Source organism: Mercenaria mercenaria, chromosome 7, assembly GCF_021730395.1.
Source record: "Mercenaria mercenaria strain notata chromosome 7, MADL_Memer_1, whole genome shotgun sequence".
Taxonomy (NCBI): Eukaryota; Metazoa; Mollusca; class Bivalvia; order Venerida; family Veneridae; genus Mercenaria; species Mercenaria mercenaria.
The window spans coordinates 1,184,191-1,209,030 of NC_069367.1; the positions used below are offsets into that span (position 1 = coordinate 1,184,191).

General features: G+C 36.3%; 2 protein-coding genes across 2 annotated transcripts; one reads left to right on the forward strand and one right to left on the reverse strand.

Moving 5' to 3' along the window:
- Positions 1 to 626: 626 nt before the first annotated feature.
- LOC123555142 (mitochondrial fission 1 protein-like) lies at positions 627 to 12,648 on the reverse strand. Its single transcript, XM_053547345.1, has 4 exons — positions 12,489 to 12,648; positions 11,118 to 11,197; positions 9,660 to 9,765; positions 627 to 8,045 (listed from the first exon to the last, which is right to left on the reverse strand). The coding sequence occupies exons 1-4, from the start codon at positions 12,607 to 12,609 to the stop codon at positions 7,957 to 7,959; spliced, it is 396 nt and encodes a 131-aa protein (XP_053403320.1). The 5' UTR covers positions 12,610 to 12,648; the 3' UTR covers positions 627 to 7,956.
- Positions 12,649 to 20,128: 7,480 nt separating this feature from the next.
- LOC128558378 (uncharacterized) lies at positions 20,129 to 22,932 on the forward strand. The gene has a single exon (XM_053547346.1). The coding sequence runs from the start codon at positions 20,198 to 20,200 to the stop codon at positions 21,947 to 21,949; it is 1,752 nt and encodes a 583-aa protein (XP_053403321.1). The 5' UTR covers positions 20,129 to 20,197; the 3' UTR covers positions 21,950 to 22,932.
- Positions 22,933 to 24,840: the final 1,908 nt, after the last annotated feature.

Below are 24,840 nucleotides of genomic sequence, written 5' to 3' on the forward strand. Positions count from 1 at the left end.
TTTCTCTAAAAAATCCATAAAAATGAGTATATTGTGAATGGTGGTACAAACTTTTTGCAAGATATTCTTATAGATAACCAACATGCGGTTAAGTTAATGATAGCAATTGTACAGAAGTTCATATGGAAAATTATATTAGTCGCCGAGCTGTTATTGTCTTTCTCAATATTATTTCTCCGCTTTCTAGATAGTATGAGCTGTGAAAAACTGACTAGTTTTCCTGGATGTCAAGGCAGCTTCGATGCATTTTATCACCAGAGAGGGGGGTGGGGGTGCGGGTAATCTCAATACTGTTAAACCTTGGTTTTTGTATCTTTTATATCCAGATTTATTACCTTTCAGTATGCTGGTGTCGAGTGTGGCGGCCGGAAAAAGTTCCCAATACTTGATGTAAAATTTCTGGACCTTTCGGTATCATCGAGTCCATTCAGTTTCACTTATTATAAAAGGTCTGCGTAGTGCATGAGAGATGTTACACATTCCATTACCTTTCTTGAACAGATTCAATCAAACAAAATCTGCTAGGCCTACAGTTATGTTTGGTTATGTTCTTTTCGTTTCTGGGACGTAGAATGACATTTTCAGTGGATCTATAATGAATCAGATTACAATTAAAACAAGCGTACTGAAGTATATATTAAATTTTATTACATTTTTTTCTTGCATATCAACAACATAATTTAAAGTATAAATTAATCCGCCTTAACATACACAAAGTTGAACCTATTTAAGTTGTGACCTTTATTTAACAATCACTTGCCTTATGCAGCCGGGCAGTTAACTTCCTAAAATGATATGTTATTCCAATTTTTACCTGCCATAAGCAGCCACCTGTCAAAAGCAACCAACTGTATTAAGCAATTACCTGTATTAAGCAATTACCTGTAATAAGCAGCCACATTGTGTCTATCCCTTGGCTGACTGCTCATTAAAGGTTTGACTGTAGATTAAGGTCACACATCTTGTAAAACATTCATAAGCAAAAAAAATAATATATTACTACAGAAGCGTTTCTGCTTTAATATGAGTTACTTAAAAAAAGTAGTGCATCATTTCACATTACAAAATATAAATTTCATTAACATTCGAGGATGATGGTAAGTCATCTGTTACCTCATTTCATTTACAATTCTATTTCATGGTTTTACGCCTAGAAAATAATTTTTCTTCAAAATAATTTCAATATATTTATTTTCTAGCACCAAATTATTAGGAGAAAGTAGGAGAAGCTTATTAGAGGGAATGCTACGTTGTAAATACAGTCGAACTTCATTGCCTCCAGCTCTGATAGTTCGAATGCCACACTTTGTTGGAACTCAGCATCAGATCCCAGCAAATTCCCTATAGAATGTATAATTTTCTTTGACTCAAACCATAAGAACAAATTCTGCCGTTCCCATCGAGTCCGAGAGAAGAAGTTCAACCGTACAGCTTTTCGTATTTTTGTAACATTTACATATTTTGTACCAAACACTTTATGAACCTTAAAATGAAAGTTTTTTCTTAATTTACATGTTACAACATTGAAGACAACAAACAATTTTATCCAAAAAATGCCAGCACATTATTGCTAAAAACATACGAAATAGACAGTTTTCAGTATAAATATCACACATTATAGTTCAAACATCGTTTTTATCCAATGACAAGAGAGGGATTTTCAAAAAAGTAATAAACTTATTTTCATACTGTTTCATAATTGAAGAATCTGATCCACTTAATCATGAAGTAGTTCAAAATTAATGAGTATTCATTGTTCTGCCTACTATGGATTTCCCACATTCTAGGAGGTGGAGCAATTACCAAAGCTGGGACTGCATACAAGAAATAATGTGTCTATATATAAATAAACGGACCAAATAGATAAATGAGCCATGCCATGTGAAAACCAACATAGTGGGTTTGCGACCAGCATGGATCCAGACCAGAGTGTGCATCCGCACAGTCTGGTCAGGATCCATACTGTTCGCTAACAGTTTCTCTAATTCCAGTAGGCTTTGAAAGTGAACAGCATAGATTCAGTCTGGTCAGGATCCATGCTGGTCGCAAAGCCACCATGTTGGTTTTCTCATGGCGCGGCTCAAATATCAAATTATGTTTTTAGTTTCATTTTAATGCAAGCTGTACTTTCATAGTTCAAGTTTGACCTTTCTGCACCTTTCACTTCCTCTACTGGTCTAAAAAAAAACCAGGGTGCACTTTAAATAGATTCTACTTTGTCTTGTTTTATTTATACATGTAGTTGCTTTAATTGTACTGTTAGATCATTTAGAGTTAAACCTGCATATCATATTTCCATTGAGAATAAGAATATAAAATTGTGTTCCACAAACTACTTGATAAGACTTAGTCGTCTACTATGTATTTATGATATAAACTAAATTAAAATCTTCCAGCTGTTTTGCTAAAGGATGGCACTAAAATGACCTTGTATAAAGTTGTAGTAAACATGTACTTCTAGTGAAGATAAGACTAGCCAATGAATTCCAAGAGACTGAGGAGGCATGGTTTAGTTTACTTCAGAGAGAGCTTTTTGTTTCTTTGACCTGTCAGTTAAATGAAATGAGATGTTTAAACTATAAATAGGTTATAGATACACTTATTAAACTTATAGTTCAAACATCGTTTTTATCCAATGACAAGCGAGGGATTTTCAAAAAAGTAATCAACTTATTTTCATATTGTTTCATAACTGAAGAATCTGATCCACTTAATCATGAAGTAGTTTAAAATTAATGAGTATTCATTGTTCCGCCTACTATGGATTTCCCACATTCTAGGAGGCGGAGCAATTACCAAAGCAGGGACTGCATACAAGAAATGTGTCTATGTAATAAACAGACCAAATAGATAAATGAGCCGTGCCATGAGAAAACCAACGAAGTGAGTTTGCGACCAGCATGGATCCAGACCAGCCTGCACATCTGCGCAGTCTGGTCAGGACCCATGCTGTTGCTAACAGTTTCTCTAATTCCAGTAGGCTTTGAAAGCGAACAGCATGGATCCTGACCAGACGTCTGGATCCATGCTGGTCGCAAACCCACTATGTTGGTTTTCTTATGGCGCGGCTCAAATATCAAATTATGTTTTTAGTTTCATTTTAATGCAGCTGTACTTTCATAGTTCAAGTTTGACCTTTCTGCACCTTTCAGTACCTCTACTGGTCTAACAAGAGATCACAGAGTGATCTTGGCGCCCACCAATGTGCCATTTTTGAGTGTTCCAAATTTCAAGACTTATTGACTAGCTCAAGGTCAAATTTCATTTCCTTACACAACACAAATCTATGCATGTGGTCCAAATTTGAAGCCTGTACCTTCAAAAATGTGAAAGTAGGTCACTAGGTCAATGTCAAGGTCAAAGTTTGTTTCGGTACACAAAACTATGCATGTGGTCCTAAATTTGAAGCCTGTAGCTACAGAAATGTGAAAGTAGGTCACTAGGTCAATCTTAAGGTCAAAGTTCATTTCGGTACACGAAACTATGCAAGTGGTCAAAATTTGAAGGCTGTAGCTTGAGAAATGTAAAGGTAGGTCACTAGGTCAAAATCCAGGTCAAATTTTACTTCGGAATACAAAACTCTGCATGTGGTCCAAATTTGAAGCCTGTACCTTCAAAAATGTGAAAGTAGGTCACTAGGTCAATGTAAAGGTCAAAGTTTGTTTCGGTATACAAAACTATGCATGTGGTCCAAATTTGAAGGCTGTAGCTTGAGAAATGTAAAAGTAGGTCACTAGGTCAAAATCAAGGTCAAATTTTATTTCGGTATACAAAACTATGCATGTGGTCCAAATTTGAAGCCTGTACCTTAAAAATGTGAAAGTAGGTCACTAGGTCAATCTTAAGGTCAAAGGTCATTTCAGTACACAAAACTCTGCAAGTGGTCCAAATTTGAAGGCTGTACCTTCAAAAATGTGAAAGTAGGTCACTAGGTCAATGTCAAGGTCAAAGTTTTTTTCGGTACACAAACCTATGCATGTAGTCCAAATTTGAAGGCTGTAGCTTGAGAAATGTGAAAGTAGGTCACTAGGTCAAAATCAATGTCAAATTTCATTTTGAAACATGAAACTATGCATATGGTCCAAATTTGATGCCTGTACCTTCAAAAATGTGAAAGTAGGTCACTAGGTCAAAATAAAGGTCAAAGTTTTTTCCAGTGCACAAAATTATGCATGTGGTCCAAATTTGAAGGCTGTAGCTACAGAAATGTGAAAGTAGGTCACTAGGTCAAAATCAAGGTCAACTCATGTCAAGGTTCATCTTGCCACTCAAAAATATACATGTGGTCCAAGTTTGAATGTTGTAGTTACTGACAAGAACATTTTAAAAGCTTTTCCCTATATAAGTCTATATGAACCATGTGACCCCCTGGGGCGGGGCCATATTTAACCCTAGGAGGATAATTTGAACAAACTTGGTAGAGAACCACTAGATGATGCTACATTACAAGTATCAAAGCCCTAGGCTTTGTGGTTTGGACAAGAAGATTTTCAAAGTTTTTCCCTATATAAGTCTATATAAACCATGTGACCCCCAGGGCGGGGCCATATTTGACCCCAGAGAAATAATTTGAATCATCTTGGTAGAGGACCACTAGATGATGCTTCATACCAAATATCAAAGCCCTAGGCTCTGTGGTTTTGGACAAGAAGGTTTTCAAAGTTTTTCCCTATATAAATCTATATAAATTATAGAAATAAACAAAGGGCCATAACTCACTCATAAATTGTTGAACCAGTCTGATTTTCAGGGGGACACAACTAGGGTACCAATACATCATTCTGACAAAGTTTGGTCAAAATCCCCCCAGTAGTTTCTGAGGAGATGCGATAACGAGAAATTGTTAACGGACGGACGGACGGACGGACGGAATGACGGACGGACGGACCACGGACGCAGAGTGATTTTAATAGCCCACCATCTGATGATGGTGGGCTAAAAATAAACCAGGATGCACTTAGATTCTACTTTGTCTTGTTTTATTTATACATGTAGTTGCTTAAATTGTAGTAACATAGATCATTACGAGTTAAACCTGCATATTTTATTTGCATTGAATAAGAATATAAAATTGTGTTCCACAAACTACTCCATAAGACTTAGTTGTCTACTATGTATTTATGATAACTAAATTAAAATCTTCCAGCACTGGATCAACCGCTGTTCTGTTGGCACTAAAATGACCTTGTATAAAGTTGTAGTAAACATGTACTTCTCCATCATGAGTGAAGATAAGACTAGCCAATGAATTCCAAGAGACTGAAGAAGGCGCTCCGTTTCGGCAAACTTAATTGCATTAGAAGTTCAATAAATGATCTATAACCTATACTAATAGGAGAGATCGCCCTGACATCACGCATCAACACCTGTTTATCTAGTGGTGGGCAAAACAAATATTTTACATGGGGTCGGAATTTTTAATTTTTAATAACTTTTTTGTTCATTTTTGGATTTTAAAAATTCAAAGTTTTGAAATGCTTACGATTTTCATATTTTCGTATTCAAATATCTTTTGAAAATGAATAAGCGTTTTGAATGACATATGATTTTAATAGCAGCGTAACAATGCTTCAAACTTTTAGAAAAAACACTGTAAGTTAAGCGCTCATAATTAATTCATTTTATTTCTATATAATAATTAAAGTTATCAATAAATCAGTTTAGAAATAACTTAAAAGTCTTAGATCTATCACATATAGTATCCCATTCAAACATATTGGATTTTAAATATTGCCATCTGGTAAGTTTTCCATTGTAGTTCATATACATTGTATATTTTGCATTTATCATGTTCTATTCTGCTTTGTGTACAATCAGAAACTTCTTCAGAGTTCATTTGAAATAAATGACAGAATATGCTATGAATGAGAGAGTGCCTTTATGAAAAGAAGCTTTCAAGTATTTAGATTGACAGATTATGACATGTCTTTATTCTAGTCTAATCAAATAAACATGCTACAATTTTCACAATGCACACAATAATTATGCATACATATAACGAATGTATCTAACATGTTATTGGTCATTCAATAAATGAATTATAAGAGACATGAAATCAGTTTACACTCATTGACTAATTTTTCATAACATAAAAGTCAGATTACCTTTGCTAACCTGTATTTAAAAACTGCCATAACATAAGTACAATTAAGACACCGAAATTTGAAAACCATGGCACTACAAATGTGTTATAATGTCTTAGAAAAGCAAATACATGTATCATCCATGATCAGATCAAGCGATGATAATCTTAACTAAGTCAAAAACTCAATTATATATTTCTGTAAAAGTGGTTGTTCACATCTATATACACTAAAATTCTTATCAACTTTAAAACAAGAGCTGTCATTAATGGTGACAAATGCCACCCGCAGTGCTTTGACCTTTGACCTGGTGACCTTGACCTATGACCTGGTGACCCCAAAGTCAGTAGGGGTCGTGTACTCAATAAGTACTATCAGCATGTGAAGTTTCAAGGTCCTGGGTGCAGTGGTTCGCGAGTAAAGTGCCTTCATGCAAAAAGTTAACATTGTGTGACGAACGAACGGACGGACGGACAGTTGAAAACTAATATGCCTCCCTTCAGGGGCATAAAAAGTGGTATGAATATTCCAGCTTGCACAGCAAGTATATTAACCTTAGTGTAGTAAATGTTTTATCATGCTGGTAAGGAATACCATTTACATACAATACAATAAAACAATTTACCTGTATGTATTTATTACTAAATCATCAATATTTCCCTATATGGATGTATCAATTGTTTTCTTTTGGACCCTTCCAAGTTAAACAGAACAAGAGGCTTGTGCAGGGCCTCCACTGGGCCTCAGAAGTTGTAGCCATTTTTTTTTAGAAAAGAACTGCAAACTGAAGCTGAATTGCCGAAGTTTGGCCACATTTTGATAAAATTCTTGTAACCACTTTCAAAAACTTGTAGCCAATTCTTTGAACTTGTAGCATTTGGTTACATTGGCGAATGGCAGAGGAGGCCCTGCTTGTTTGGAGCAAGGGCTGCCGCCATTAACATAGTTACCTCCCCTACAACACAAAGCCTGTACAATCCGCTTCTGCTTAACTTACACTGATCCAACACCATGATTACGGATAGTGATACAAAATTTTTGTTCATACAGAATTTTATACATTTATTAGCGTTTAGTATTTTAATCCTAACCTTTACACACACAATCATGTTTATTTTTTACATACTGCGTAATATCGGTTTCAAATAATGGCATAATAAATCATTAAGCAGTTTTTACTTAAACCTGTGTAGCTGGTTCTAATTAACCCTTATCATACTGGTCTCAACTGATTCTGCCTTTGCGACAAGTGTAGACCATGATTAGCCTGCACATCCATGCAGTCTGATCACGATCTGCATTTTTCGCTATCCAGTCAGTATATTTTTTGTAAGCACCCCTTTTAAAAGTTAATGGTGCTGTCCAAATTCAAAGATGGACAAGTTCATAACTGAAATTAAGCAGGGTAAGGGTTAAAAAGATAATCAAAATATTTAATATTTCATTAGCACATTAGTCAGTCATTACACATATGTAAACACAAGTTCACAGTAACTTTGTGAAAGTCTGATTTTATAGGTTCAAAACGCCTTTTTTCCAATTATGCTGCACATATTATATATTCAAGACTATAAACAATCAAACAACACACACCTAATTATGTCCCTTTTATGAGTAACTTTCAACAAACATTATAGTCAAGACAGATTTGGTAAATAAAAATTTCATGATTAATTCCCTTTGAACCAAACTGACCACTATCACTAGAGATTTTAAAATGTCTTTTGAATAAATAATTTTCAATAGCATTAAGATGAATGATTCTCAATTTTAAATGCCGATATGGATAAAGGGTCAAATTTTTCTTATAAGATGATAATTATATTATAAACAGTACTTGACTTTAAAGGTAAAATGTCTAATATAAATATGATCATTTCTTTGCCGCATGTACTGCCAGTCCGATCAGTCCTCCGACCGCCAGAGCAGCTCCTCCAATTATTGCCATACCCGTTAAACCTTCTGTAATATGGAAAGAGAAAAGCAGTCTTATTATTATTATACTAAATCATATAATTTGCAAAACGTATGTAATATTGGAAGTTTGTTTGTTTGTTTTGGGTTTAACGCCGTTTTTCAACAGTAGTTCAGTCATGTAACGGCGGGCAGTTAACCTAACCAGTGTTCCTGGATTCTGTACCAGTACAAACCTGTTCTCCGCAAGTAACTGCCAACCTCCCCACATGAATCAGAGGCGAAGGACTAATGATCTCAGACACAATGTCGTTTATCAAATAGTCACGGAGAACATATGCCCCGCCCGAGAATCAAACTCATGACCTTACATATAAAAACTTTACCAAAAACTGCTAAGTCGAAAAAGGGGCATAATTTTGTGAAAATTCAAAGTATAGTTAAGGAACCTAAGTACTACATGTCATATCATGACAGTGAACAAGTGTGTGAAGTTTCATCTATTCCTACTAGTGGGTACCGAGATACCAGCCTACATACAAAAACTTAACCAACAAGAGTGGCAGATTGTCACAAAATATGCCCGTCATTGAACTTGGCCTAATTCAACTGCCATAATCCTAGAGTGCCTGGGGCGAGTTGGCTGGTTATCAAACTTGGTTGAGATATAATGCCCATAAACATTGTCAGCATGTTTGGTGAAGATCGGATGAAAACTGTTCAACTTAGAGAGCGGACAAAGCTAAATTCGCAGATTTTCTAGTAATTCACAGGCCATAATCCAAGCGTGCCTAGGGCAATTTGGCTGGTTTTTTTTACTTAGAGAGCGGAATTACTGTGGATGCTGCCTGCCCACCCCCACGGGGTTTCAAATAATACATCCAGCTCTTTCAGACGGGCGTATAAAGTCGAAAAAGGGACATAATTTTCTAAAAAAAAAAAAAAAAGCAAACTAGAGTTATGGAAGCTGTGTAATGTACATCAGTGCATCAAAGTGAATAAGTATGTTTAGTTTCAATCAATTCCCACAAGCAGTTACTGCAAAACCAGCTATTATATAAAACTTGACCAAATCGGCATGTGACGTGGATGCGGAGGTGGTGTGCGGAGGTGGATGCCAACAGATGGGCATGTTCAATAGCTCTACCTATTCATTGAATATTCTCTAATTTTGAAAAAGTAATCATGAAACACAGTCGAAATAGATATACATGTAAGTTAATTGACAGCCATAATCAACTAAATGCTCCAGGTACACAAGGCATAGAGGTAATTTGTATATTATATCATAACTATTCATTCTGTGTGTTTCACCAAAATGTAAAATAAATCTATCCAAAATAAACTGTCTAAGAATTTCAATGAAAACGGTTAATTTCAGGGGCATGCAATTTCACAGTGTTTGCCAAAATTTTGTTGGAAAATTTAATTTTGAAAGAAAATTCTGATATGTTCTTGTTATGTGTCCATTTGAATTCAAATTTTAATATCGTGGATTTACATAACCATGAAATTCACGAAAAAAAAATCCACCACAAATATTAATGATTTGACAGTAATTAGCTATTGTACTGACAACATCTGCCAAAGAAAGCTATGGATACTTTCCTAAAATGGTTACAGTTCTTTAATCATTTCAAACACAATTCGCTTTCAACTTACCATTTCTCATTTTAGTTTTCACATATTTTTGAATGTCTTTCACTTGGTGATTCTGGGGTTCAATCTTCAAAAATAAATTTGTAAACTTTAACGCATCTTCATAATTCTGAAAGAAAAAATCAAGGTTATTAAGATTTTTTTCTATTAAAAGCATTGTCTACAGACTACATACTGAATAACTGAAAAAATACATAACTATAAATACTGACTATATCAACATTTACAATAATACAATGTTCCTACTCTGATGTTGGCGTCCTAATAGACGTGGCATTTGAACTGTACACTGTTATTTCCAATGAAGATATAATAGTAGAAACTATCAAACAATGTGTTTTCTTGGTTATTTTTGATCTTGAAATGTAAGATATAATATAAAGATCTTTGTGGTAGTGGGATCTTTTTTTTCCCAATATCTTTAATAATGTCAATTTTTTGGCCAAAAATGTAATTTCCCTGTGTAAAATTAAGACCTGCAAAATTTCAAATAGAAATATTGCTTTCATGCGAAGATGTCATGAAACGTTCATAAAAATCCATAAAGAATTAAGCCAAATTGAAATTTTTAAACTTTTAGTGTCTAAAAGTTCACAATAGAAAAATCTAGGTACATGTATTACCAGATGCCACTCTAGGTGCATGTATTACCAGGTGCCACTCTAGGTGCATGTATTACCAGGTGCCACTCTAGGTATATGTATTACCAGATGCCACTCTAGGTACATGTAGTACCAGATGCCACTCTAGGTACATGTATTACCAGGTGCCACTCTAGGTGCATGTATTACCAGCTGCCACTCTAGGTGCATGTATTACCAGGTGCCACTCTAGGTGCATGTATTACCAGATGCCACTCTAGGTGCATGTATTACCATGTGCCACTCTAGGTGCATGTATTACCAGCTGCCACTCTAGGTGCATGTATTACCAGATGCCACTCTAGGTACATGTATTACCAGATGCCACTCTAGGTGCATGTATTACCAGGTGCCACTCTAGGTGCATGTATTACCAGCTGCCACTCTAGGTGCATGTATTACCAGGTGCCACTCTAGGTGCATGTATTACCAGGTGCCACTCTAGGTGCATGTATTACCAGCTGCCACTCTAGGTGCATGTATTACCAGATGCCACTCTAGGTGCATGTATTACCAGGTGCCACTCTAGGTACATGTATTACCAGATGCCACTCTAGGTACATGTATTACCAGATGCCACTCTAGGTACATGTATTACCAGATGCCACTCTAGGTACATGTATTACCAGATGCCATTCTAGGTACATGTATTACCAGGTGCCACTCTAGGTGCATGTATTACCAGATTACCAATTCCTGGTAATATTTCTGTTTTAACTATTGACACTTGGATCAAGAGGAAATGCACTAATATAATTCTACCTTAAGTAAATTAATTAGCTAGTACTTAATATTTTTAATATCACTGAAGGTTTTTTACCTTTAATCTAGTATTTGCCAGTGCCAGGTAATACAGACAATCTCGTTTGGTCCCTGTGTCATGTGTTCGTTGAAACAAATCTGGAAAAACAAGAATGTAACATCTAAAAGAGGAACACAAGGCAGATTCCTGTAATGGCAACTGGTCACTTCCGTCTTGTTATTTCCGCATTATTTGGACGAATGTCACTCACATGAGCACCTGGCTTTCTGTTTTTAGGCAAAAACATTCTGCATTTATTGATAGGAAATTGTTCTAAATCTAGACGTCAGTGATAATAACCATTACCCTACTAACACCAAACTTAATAGGGGTCATCTATCACCCTATGAAGTTTAACCACTGCAGGTGTTGTCTATCTATTGATCAGAAACCAAATTGTCTACCGACTGACACCCTGGACAACACTGAACAAGATACAGGATTTAAACCTTGTCCTGCTAAATTTCTATAATGAACTGGTCCATCTTTCAATTTGGGCAGTACCATTAACTGTTAAAAGGGGTGCATACAAAAAAGATACTGACTGAATGGCGAACAGTGCAGATCATGATCAGACTGCATGGATGTGCAGGCTGATCTTGATCTGCACTGGTCGCAAAGGCAGAATCAATATCGTGTCCAGCATGATAAGGGTCAAATGGCAAATCTGTATCACTACATTAAAGAATCAGCTTTGGCAAAATGCCAACATTTATAATTATTTGTCATTGCTGGGACAAATACTGTGTATTACCCAGCTGTAACTACTGTACTAATTACTGGTATATACTTAACAAATAATCAAGGCCTTCGAGTTGTTTATTGTCTAGTTTACCACGGTTTAGAGTTCAGATGCGTAGGGACTGAACCACGAGGGCGTTAGCCAGAGTGGTTAAATACTGAAGCATCCGAACGATGAACCGTGGTAAATGAGACGATAAATCACAAAAAGGCCTTGATTGTTTTCATTCTGACATGCTCATTGACATATTTTAATAAATATCATGCTGGACTTCATTTACCCGAGGAGTAAAGTATTGGACGTCATGTGGCAATTTGACGTCATAATTGATAACATAATGCTCTCTTACCGGTCCGCGCGTCAACAGTTGTTTATCGCAGAATATACAGAGCTTGATTTCCTTCTTTGTTTAACTGGAAATCAAATCGAGCCATGTTAGAATTGGGGTCTAAAAAGAAGGTATCAAATTATATTTGACTGTTGTTTGAAGTTATTAATGAGAAATTTCCTGTGTTTGCCACTAACATTGTAGGTTGATTTTAGGGATATTTGTCAAGCAGGATGCACAACAATAAATACCTGGCTAGGCCCTGGCAAATATTTTGCCCACCCTGTTAATGTTTGTGTGTTACCATGGTTACCATTACCTTCTAGAAGAGCTATGCCATGCTTTATATCTACATCAGGTTTACTTCGAGCAAGACAGATGGCATATTCAAACTGGGCTTTCTCACTGGGAGTACCACGACTAGATTGGTCTTCATACATACGCCGGAATTTCTGAAATATTTCAAAGAAACATATATGAATAATTCTGTCAGTATTTAAACGTGGTTAATTTGATTTTGGTCAAGAAATGGACTTGTTTTAAACCTTTTACATCTGGCTATTAACACTTACCAATGTTCACTCAGTACTTACCAGTACAGGGCACTCGTTTGGCTGTTTTTGGGGCCGAATATGGGCCTCATTCCCCTCATAAAATAATGTGTTTTTTTCCCCTTTCTCAGAAGAAAATTCCCCTGATAACAGGTTGTTTGACACAACTAGATATGAACTCTTAAAATTATACTATAGTGCCTCTAAGGAAGGTTACTGCTGCAATACAGTTACATTAGTTAGAAATGATTGAAAACAACATTATTTAGTGTGAAAAGTAGTAACATATATATGGCTAAAAACTTTTTGTCTTTAAACGAGAAAAATTCTCCTTCCTGAGGGTAAGGGTATCTGTCCCAAAAAGTTGTCTAGTGCCCTGCAGTAATACAAGTTAGATTTCCCATGGAAGTTGCTTTAAACTACCGTAGATGAAACTTAAAATGACATAATGGTACATGTACTGTAAATTGTATTCGATAATTTGAATATTGTATTACTCGTTGAAGAATGATCCCTTCATTTGGATCCGATTTATTGATATATGAGCTGCACCATGAGAAAACCAACATAGTGCATTTGCGACCAGCATGGATCCAGACCAGCCTGGGCATCCGCGCAGTCTGGTCAGGATCCATACTGTTCACTTTCAAAGCCTATTTCAATTAGAGAAACCATGCATTAGCGAACAGCATGGATCCTGACCAGACTGCAGGGATGCATGCTGGTTGCAAACGCACTATATTGGTTTTCTCATGGCACGGCTCGCATGTGCTTTTTCTTGCATTGTTTCAGAGATTGACATTGTGGAATAGAATATTGGTGTTCATCATTGTTAAGGCCCAGTGGTATTTTCGTGGTATTCATCAAATTATACAGACTCAGAGGGATTGTTCTCTTGAAAATTTAATATTATCAATTATTTGATAATTTATTGAAACTATTACGGTGCTTACATACTAAAGCCCTACCCATATCTGCATTTTACTGTTAGGAAAAGAAAGACATTAAAAATACAGAAAAAGTCATAAAATACTGGTCAGACATACTTGCTTCAATAAATTAAACATTCATATTCATGTAGAAACTTCAGATGGGTTGAATATAACTCATAATTTCAAATAAGAGAATTTAATCTTTGAGAATATGATAAGAACAGGTGCGAAGAGATATCTACCCCAACATCGGTTCTAATACACAGCAGATTGCCAATGACACTAAATTGCAGAAATAAATCACAAAATATAATTTCAAAAATATCAGCAAGGCAATTTTATACTTTAATGTCAACGTAATTCATTATCACACTGGGGATTTCCTACAAGAAATATGCAAAATAAGGTCCGGTTAGAGGACCCCTAGCCACTGCCTATCTCTATCTTCCATTAATGTCAAACTCCTCACGGGGCCGTACACATTTGGCGCGTCACACCACAGATAATATTAAAAGACTTAACTGTAAAAAGATAGTTAAAAGCACTTGGAAAAATAGCTTGGTTAAAAGTTTAAAAGCAGCTGCTATCAGTCAGTTTAAGGTGAGACATGATCAATACAGCAAATGGCTGCATTGAACTGCTCAGGGGTTGGGAGGTTGACAACAGCAGGAGGGAGATAATTCCAGTGATACAATGTTCTGGGGAAGAATGAATACTTTAAGTAATCTGTAGTTGCCGTGAATATCATGTAACTGAGGAGATGGAAGTGACGTGTTGAGTGGGGGAAGGGAACTAAGAAGCCTTCTTTGGGGATGGCAACTAATTCATGGTGGACTTTGTACATAAGGGAAAGTCTGCTGTCAATACATATGAGATCAAGGCGGCAATGTTTGAGGGATTGTAACATGTCTGTTACACTGGATGTTTGATGGTAGTCAACCATAATCAAGCGAGCTGCCAGTCTCTGGACTGCTTCAATCTGGTCTATGAGGGTTTGGGTATAGGGAGACCACACTTCAGAGCCATATTCCAGTCTAACGAGCGTCTGGTAAGCCATGAACTTAATGGGTTCAGATTTGGCCAAGATGACTGATTTGGGTAAGACTCTGTGGAGGTAGTATTGGGTGGGAATAGGACGTTTCCTTCTTGCGAAATGGATAGTTTGACATTTGGAGGGGTTAAATTCCATATCCCACTCCAAATCTTCTAACATTCTGAGGTCATTTTTGAGGGTAACTGATTCATTTGCAGATGTCTATCTCACACTGTCAATACAATATAATACAATACAATATAAATTTTATTTGAAGTTGGTATATATACGCACCAACTTTAGATAAAATTTGTATCGTATTGTATTGTATTGACAGTGTGAGATCAGCTGTATCATCGGCAAAGAGACAGATTTTGGAGTTAATAATAAATAATATTTTGCAGGAGGTCATTTATATAAGCTCAAAAGAGCAGTAGACGGTGACCAAGGACTGACCCTTGGGGACTGGGATGGCATCGGAACTGGTGCCATTCAGTACAACTGATTGGAAATGGTTATGAAGGAAACCTTTAATCCACTTGAGAGTTTTACCTCTGACTCCACAATTGTGCATTTTCAGTAACACTTTCTAATGGCTGACCTTACTGAAAGCGAAAGCCTTACTCTAAATCTAATAGTACGAGATCAACTTGTTTCTTATCATAGACTGCATTAACCAGGTCATTAACTAATTTTACTAGTTGAGTGACATATGATCTTTTTTCACGAAATCCATGTTGTAGACCTAAGCCAAATGCGCAAAGGCTACCTTTTATATGGCCCGATTTTCTTTTATTTTCTACTATAAATCTTTGTGGATTCATCCGCACGAAAGTGACTATATCACTGTATATGGTTAGACAATAATAGAAGAAAGACATATAGATGAAAAGTAGTCATTACGACTTCTATTGATAATCGTCCGAATATTTCGCTGTCCGAAATTGTTGTACTAACATCTACATCTACATCTACATCGTTACAACCAACAATCGATTTCCGATTATGACTGGTCGGCGCTGTCAGAGAAACAGTTGTTAAAGAAATTTAGTATATTACAGTATTAAAAGTAAAAGATAAAAGGACAGTATGCTACAGTTAAAATAGGACAGAATGGAAGAATTACATAGTGACTGCCGCCAGCCTCTCTGTAAAGATACTGAGGCTGGGGCTAGCTTTGACTGATGTGGGGAGGGAGTTCCAGAGACGGATGGTTCTAGGGAAATAAGAGTTAGCAAAGTATTGAGTGCTGGAATAAGGGATCAAGTAGTTCAGGTTTCTAATGGGGGACAAGTAACCTTGGTCAATAGCAACGGTCTGGGTCCTTACTTTGTAAAACAAAAGTAATGAACAGTTTAACCTACGGTACTGGAGAGTTTTCCATTCTAAGGATTTCAACATTTCAGTTACACTGCTTGTATAGTTGTAATCATTCATAACATACCTAGCTGCTGACCTTTGGACTCGTTCAAGTTTATGGGTGAGGGTTTTCTGCCAGGGATGCCACACAGTTGAACAGTATTCTAGCTGTGGGCGGACATAGGTGGTGTATGCAGCTTCTTTGACCTTTATGTTATCTGTCTTGACATTTCTCTGAATAAATCGAAGGGAGGAGGTTGCCTTAGAAGTTATGTTTTCTATGTGTAGTGACCAGTTCAAGTCATTGGAGATAGTTACTCCTAGGTATTTAGCTGATGAGGTGGACTTTAACTCTGTATTATGTAACCTGTAGGGATATATAAAGGGATTTCTCTTCCTACTTACTCTAAGGACTTCACATTTGTCGGGGTTAAATTCCATTGCCAGACTCTTTCCCATGTTTCTAATTCATGGAGATCTTCTTGAAGGGCTATGCTATCATATTTGATTTGACAGTGAGGTAAACGATGGTGTCATCTGCAAACATACGGGTTTTACATTTGACTGAGTCAGGCAGGTCGTTAATGTATACAAGGAAAAGGCAAGGCCCAAGGACAGACCCCTGTGGAACTCCAGACAGGACTGGAAGTTCGCTGGACAGGTGACCTTCAACTGCGACCTTCTGGGTACGATTAGAGAGGAAAGATTTGACCCAATTAGTTATTTGGGGACTAACACCTAGGGATTGTAACTTGTAAATTAGCCTCAAATGGTCAACTTTGTCAAATGCCTTAGAAAAATCCATTACGATGACGTCAGTTTGTTGGCCTTGTTCTGAATTACTATAAAGTTCCTGGGTAAAATTAATAAGCTGAGTTTCGCAACTATGACCCGACCTGAAACCATGCTGGAACTGGCTGATAATATTGTGTTTGTCAAAGAAGGACATAAGATTTGAAACCACGATGTGCTCAAGGAGTTTGGACGCAATACAGGTCAAAGAGATTGGTCGATAGTTGCTGGGTTTTGATTTGAGACCTTTTTTAAAGACTGGTGCAACTGTTGCCTTTTTCCAGTCTTGAGGGACAATGCCTGTATTTAGGGATAAATTGAAGATGTGGCAAAGGACGGGGGCGATTTCTTGATGAAGTTCCTTGAGAACACGGGGGGATATTTCGTCTGGCCCCGACGCTTATGTGGGGATAGGCCAAGAAGGAGCTTGTCAACACCCTCTGGAGTCACATTTATTTGGTCCATTAGGGAGGAAGGGGATGTTAACAGTTTGGAGCACAAATGTTTAAGGCTTAGGGCTTAGGTGGGGAGAAAACTGATTCAAATTGCTTATTAAGGATGTTTGCTTTAGTGACAGGATCAGTATGGGTGAAACCATCTGATTTGAGTGGAGCTATGCCGACATTTTCTTTTTTGTTATGTTTGATGTAGCTATAGAATTTCTTATTTCTACCAGGTTGGGAATCATGGCTAAAGATGACGTTTTCCATGTATGACCAGTAGGAGGCTCTTATTTGCCTTTGTATGTAGGATTTTAGGGACTTCAGTTTCTGGTTCTTAGCTTGATTTGGGGATTTGTTGAGTTTGTGATAGAGTTTATCACGCTTGTGGATAAGCCTGATAATTCTGGGAGTTAACCAAGGCAAGTCGGCACGGGATTGGATATTTTAGTAGGGATATGCTTGATACAAGATTCATTTAAGCTGTCCTTAAATGAGTTCCAAGCCTCATCAGGGTTTGTATAGGCCTTACTAATAAAACTACTATTAAATGAGCGCATGTCACAGTGTCCACTTATGATGGTGAAAAACTGTTGCAAGTTTTTAAAGCAATAGCTTTGATAGTTTATGAGAAAAGTTGACTTAAACATAATACTCAACCAAGAAAATGATTTTCTAAGTCCAAAAGGGGCAATAATTATTGCAAAAAGCAGGATGGAGTTACGCTGCTTGCTGTACAGGGTCAGCTTATGATGGTGAACAAGTGTTGCAAGTTTCAAAGCAATAGCTTTGATAGTTTAAGAGAAAAAGTTGACCTAAACATAAAACTTAACCAAGAAATCTGACATTTTCTAAGTCCAAAAGGGGCCATAAATCTTGCAAAAAGCAGGATGGAGTTATGTTTCTTGCTGTACAGGGTCAACTTATGATGGTGAACAAGTGTTGCAAGTTTTAAAGCAATAGCTTTGATAGTTTAGGATAAAAGCTGACCTAAACATAAAACTTAACCAAGAAAACTGATTTTCTCAGTCCAAAAGGGGCAATAAATCTTGCAAAAAGCAAGATGGAGTTATGTTTCTTGCTGTACAGGGTCAGCTTATGATGGTGAACAAGTATTCCAAGTTTCAAAGCAATAGCTTTGACAGTTTGGGAGAAAAGTTGACCTAAACATAAAACTTAACCAAGAAATCTGATATTTTCTAAGTACAAAAGGGCCCATAAATCTTGCAAAAAGCAAGATGGAGTTATGTTTCTTGCTGTACAGGGTCAGCTTATGATGGTGAACAAGTATTCCAAGTTTCAAAGCAATAGCTTTGATAGTTTAGGAGAAAAGCTGACCTAAACATAAAACTTAACCAGGCAACGCCGACGCCGACGCCGACGCCGACAACCGCTCAAGTGATGACAATAACTCATCATTTTTTTTCAAAAAATCAGATGAGCTAAAAACTGTTCTATGTTTGATATATTTCACTGAGCATAAATTGACTAAAAATACGACTGTTTCTTAGTGTTAAACGTATGTGTTAACAGTTTTCTTTATTTAACAAATAATAAGTTCCCAACCGTGGTTTATTGTAGAATAAACCGAGTTTTGAGTTCTTATGCAAAACACAAAGTAATACTATTTTCTGCTTTAAAATTGGTAAGTACAATTCATGTATGTCTGCATAGTCGAGGTGAGATTAATATTTAAAAAGCAACTTAATTGTTCTGTACGTTCTGTGTAAATGGTATCTTTTTGGTAACACTGTTAGATTAGATTTGATTGTATATGATTGTAAAAGAACTACTTGATCAGCTGCAGTGAGCTAGCTATTCATGGAAAACATGTTTGGTAAAAAAAAGAAAAAAAAAAGACAAATTAAAAACGAAGATATAAAACAGCAAAAATTACGAATGTCATAGTATGCGATCCGTCTGAATCATGCATTCAATATTTGTTCATGATAAATACCCAACTTATTACTAAAGTGTTCGAATTTCATTCAAAGGCAAGGTTTTGAAGTTTCTAACACTTCATCCGCATTTGAATCACAGACATTCTTCTATAAGGCAATTTCAAATTGGATTGCTCTGCCAAGTAGCTAAATGATAAAAAAAGTAAATCAAGTTTTAAGTCTGCTTTAAAATCATAAATTTTGAAAAAAAGTAAATGAGCCATGCCATGGGAAAACCAACATAGTGGCTTTACAACTCGTTACCATGACATACTTAGTCGTTCCCTCGTGTTAGTTCCTCGTGAGAACGACATAAAAAAAAGAGAAGTGCAATTGCAAAACAAAGTAGTGTATGTCACCTCTGTGCCACCGTACTCTGAAATATGCACAAAAAGTCGTTTTCGAAAGGAAAATGATTGTCTGCGTAAGACAAATGGCTACATTATGCAGGTGAGCGCTTAGGCAGGTTCAGCTGTGTCCCGTTTGAGAGATGGAAAAAGGAGTTGTAGAAATATCCAGCTGTCAAGTAGAGCGTACTCACCGAGATTTTTAAAAATTCATTAGTACCTGAATTGAGTCGGCAAAATAGTTCGTTAATTTTAAAGTTTATAAGGCTTAGCTTTATGGCTTGTTAAAAAATTCTGTTAGCCAATCAAATTGAAGGAAACGGTCTAAAAAAAGAAACAATTAATATCCTATATCGGCGAAACTGGACTTTTTTATTTGTTATATTTCTGAAGTATCATAAATCAAAATATTAAGCAATGTACTTTTTCAATAAATAAAAATATAAAATGCAAATGTAATAAACAATGAAACGTGTACACTTACAAAACACAATTTACTTCCGCATTCTATGCCCTACTTCTGACCTGAGCGGTCTTATTTAAATCAAATATTGGACAAGACAAGTTTAAACATACGTCTATTGTACAGCGTAACTGAGGTTTTTGTGAACAGAATATTATCATACGATTCAAAATGGCGGAAAAGGGGAGTGGAAATATGGGAAATAACAGCTCTGGTGATGCAGTTCCTGGACGAACAGAGCAGATATTATGTCAGCCATGTTCCAGTAAGGATAAACAAACTGTAGCTGATGTGTTTTGTTCAACTTGTGATGAATTTCAGTGCATGGATTGTTCAAACATACACAAAACGTATGCTTTCATGAAAAACCACAAATTAGTGAAAGCAAAAGATATTAAAGAGAAACCAGTCTCGTTTGATATGAAGGGATTAGACCAATGTGATGAGCATCAAAAAGTTTTGAAATTCTTCTGTGAGGACGAGAATCAGCTTTGCTGCAGTACCTGCGCTATTGTGGATCATCGAAAATGCCACAGTGTCGTAGAAATACAGAAAATTGCCGGAAGGTCTGCACCGACACGTTCCAAATTAAAGGCCAGCTTGCAGGATATCAGAGAAAAAGCTGAAACTGTCGTTAAATATACCAAGTCATCAAAAGAGCGACTGAAGCAAGATGTTAAAGAAGTGTCTTTAAAAATAAGACGAATGCGGGATAATGTAATGAAAATGTTCGACGATTTGGAAGTTTCCGTTGCTAAGGACGCTGAATCATTTAAGACAGAAACACTCGAGAAGCTGACAAAGAAGCAGTCTGACAATGAGAAACATATTGCTGATGCAACAAAATCTCTGGAAACAATTGATAACGTTCATCAGAACGGGACACCATCACAACAGTTTATAATGGAACAGAGCATGAAGAAACAAGTCGATGAACTTAGCAGCAACGTTGACAAGGAATGTCAAAGGTTAAAGACCGTGACCATTTCCTTTGATTTTGATGAAACATTGAAATTGCCCCCACTTTCGATTTCTGATTACATTCCGGGGCAACTGACATTAAAATACTCCGTACCGGAAGCTGTAAAACCTATTACACCTGTTGATCCGATTGTTAAGTTAACGAAGGTTACTTCCATTGATCTGAAGCAGACTGGAGATGATGCAGAGGAACCGTTATACTCAGGACTGGATTTCCTGCCGGATGGTAGACTGGTTACCGTGGATAATAAGAACAAGAAATGTTTGATTTACAATGAGAAACTTGAGAAAGTAGGATCATATCAGTTATCGTATCTTCCACAGAGTGTAGTTGCTGTTTCTGAGGAGGAAGTGGCGATAACATGTGGTAATGGATACAAGATAGACTTTCTACGTGTCAGTAAATCTAATAAATTAATTTTGATCAGGACATGTAAAGTTAAGACAAAGTATGAGTCTATATGTATGAAAGATGAGAGATACTTTGTTGTTGGAACTCAAGATGATACAAGACCAGTTCGTATTGTGTCTCTGTCAGGAGAAGAGAAAGATTTCAGTATCAACTTTCCTAACAAGAAATATCCTAGAGACACTGGTGGGTGCACATATATTAGAAACAGTGACAAAGTGGTTCTCACCGATAGGTACGAGCATTCTATCTACATATATGACATCAAGAACAAAACCAGAGTTGTTGTCAAGGACGACCAGATCAAGGAACCACGTGGTGTAGCAGTGGGTCCATCCGACTGCATTCTGGTTTGCAGTGAAAATACAAATTCCATTGTACAAATCTCATCAACAGGTCTGTTCCTATCATCGTACAAGTTAGAAATGAAATATCCATACAGGGTCTGTGTTTCCAAGAACAAATCCATTGTCGCTGTTACAAATAGCGCGAAGAGTGAAAAAAAGTTGCAGTATTTCAAAGTTACGTATTAAATTCAATGGCATATTCTGAGAGAGAAATTCAGTTTGAAAAGAAAACTAAATTTGAATTACAAAGTTTGTTAAAGATTATTATATATTTCATTGTAATTGCATTTTTAAAATTCATTTAAAATGAACATAATATAAATGATGTTTGTATTGCATCTTTGTCAAGAAAAGAGCAGGATACTCAGTATACAGTAATTAACCCTTACCCTGCTAAATTTCTATAATGAACTTGCCCATCTTTCAATTTTGACAGTACCATTTACTGTTAAATGGGTAGCTTTTCAAAAAGATACAGACTGAATGACAAACAGTGTAGACCATGATCAGACTGCATGGATATGCAGGCTGATCTTGGTCTGCACTGGTTACAAAGGCAGAATCACTTGCCGCCAGCAGGCTAATGCTTAAATGAGGCCAATTACAATAAGTCTGTCTGTGAACTGCATTTAATTTAATAATATTTTTGGTTATTATTTCCATTCGTATATAACAATTATACATCACTAAAGTAAGCAAATGGGTCGGTTCATACAATACTAAGATAAATGTAATAGGAAAGTTTCGTAAAAAAGTGTTTAGGAGTTTTGGAGTTTATTCAATGTAATAGGGAATATTGGTAAATAATGCTCTGTGTGAACTGTTTACAATGCAATAGAAAACACAATGTTGGAAATATAGTGCTTGTTTTATGCCATAGAAGACATTGGAAAAATAGTGTTTGTTTTACATTCAATTTGGTTTAAATAGCGAGTCGCTTGAAGTGTATTCAATGAACAATGTAAATAAGTAGGAACTACTGATTATATAGTGTCTTACGTGGTGTATTCAATGTCATAGGAAACATTGCTAAAACTTGTCTGACGTGAACTCTGTTTATGCAGGTTTTCAAATTTGAGTGATTCAGCTATTAGCGCATATGCACGATATACATGTTTATTATATACTTATATAAATTATGTCTAAAATACAGCAAACTGTTATAATAACCCAATTGTATGCTTTTTTGGTGGTAGTGGTGTTACCCATTTCATCAACTCTCATGAATACACCCAATTAAACCTAGTTTGCAAATAATTTACCTGGTTTCCCATTAGATGTTGATGCCAGACAAGAAAGCTACTTGTACCATTTTCACTCTTTGGTATGACGCGGCAAGAGATCAAACCCACAAGCACCATTTGTAATTTTTGATAATCTAAGGAGAATTAACAGTGCTCTTCAAAGACAATTATGAAACTCTACATCATTTTTCATGCTCCCCGAAGGAAGTTGGAAGCATATAGTGGCCACCGTGTCCGTCCGTCCGTTCGTCTGAGCTTACATTTTGCATACTTAGGTGACTATAGGATCTGTAGTATAGGTAAAAGTACAATAGAGAGAACAAAAGAGTAACAACATAAATACCCGTATGTAGGAACTTCCGTCTGTCCGTCCGTCCGTCTGTCCGTCCATCCGTCACACTGCTTGTCTGGAGGATAACTCGAAAAGTATTGAATATACCAAGTTATAATTTTATACAATGGTAGAGCTCTTTAAGAGGAAATGCCGTAACAAAAACCCATAACTCTAGGTGGTCCTTTTTCTAAATTTTCTCCCTTTTTAAAAACCTTGTCAGTGGTATCACTTGAATACGGTATTGACTTCATTCTTTACATACTGATAGATGTCAGTTAGAGGGAGTGCAATAACAAGGAACCATGACTCTAGGTGGTCCCATTTTTTATTATCTTTTTTAAAAGCTTTTCCCGGGCATAACCTAAATACTATGTAAGGTATTGACTTCATACTTTACATATTGATAGAGGTCAGTGAGGCGGAGTGTCGTGACAAGGAACCATAACTCCTGTTGACCACATTTGTCCTTATATAAATATAATATAACTGTCCGTAAAGCCTCTGTGACTAAAAAACCCGTATACTGCAGTCATTTCGGGAAGCATCCATTAGTGTTACCGACCGCCTTGTTTGGTCTGTGTAATTATGACTTTAGCTGTTTTTAGGTAAAATATTCAGCACGGAGAAATCGATAGAGAAAGACTGCAACCCACTGGTTCAGTTGTGGTTTGGGCTCTTGCGTTCGAACATCGGCAGACTACTGAACAATGTTCCTATAGCCATGCAAGACATACTCGAGTTCATTTGAATATGATTATTTTAATTAACTATGTATAGGTTTTCAATTTTATATTATTTTGAAATGTGGACAAACACGCAACATAAAGTAATCATATTTAAACTGTTGCAACGTGTATTTATGAATTATACGTGATATATGATTAAAACAAAACATTCTCTAAAAGTCACAATTTAAATTTTAGTACACCTGCACTGGTCATTCAATATTTTAGACAGTAGTTTTAAAGACGCTCGCTGCAGTTTCTTACATGAGAGATGGGGAAAACTTTCCCAATAATAGAATTTGATCAAACTCTGTATATAAACACAGTCTAATGTTAGAAACAGAAAAATGCAAAAACAACCATAGGTCACCGTTTAGTTATTATCTGCCCCTATAGCTGGAGGATTTTTCTTCAGATTTGCATATTCGAGAACAGAGAACTCCTGAACAAGCAATATTTTAGTGATCCTAGTTTCACTTGGGTAAAAATCACCTATTACTCGGACTTTACCATAGACTCCCTGTGTAAAATCTAAAACTTTAATCTAAAATCAAAGTATTAAATCCATATGCTATTCCAATGAAACTTCGAAAGCATCGTCTGGTGTACGAGCAGTCAAAAATCTAATTTGATTTCTGAAATATGGTAATTTCTTAAGTCGTTATACATGTGTTTTCATTGTACAAATACTAAGTTCTACCCAAATGGAATGCAGCGCTCTGATTGTGTAAATCCCTGATGTCATCATAAAGTTATAAATGGCGAGTACGTAGT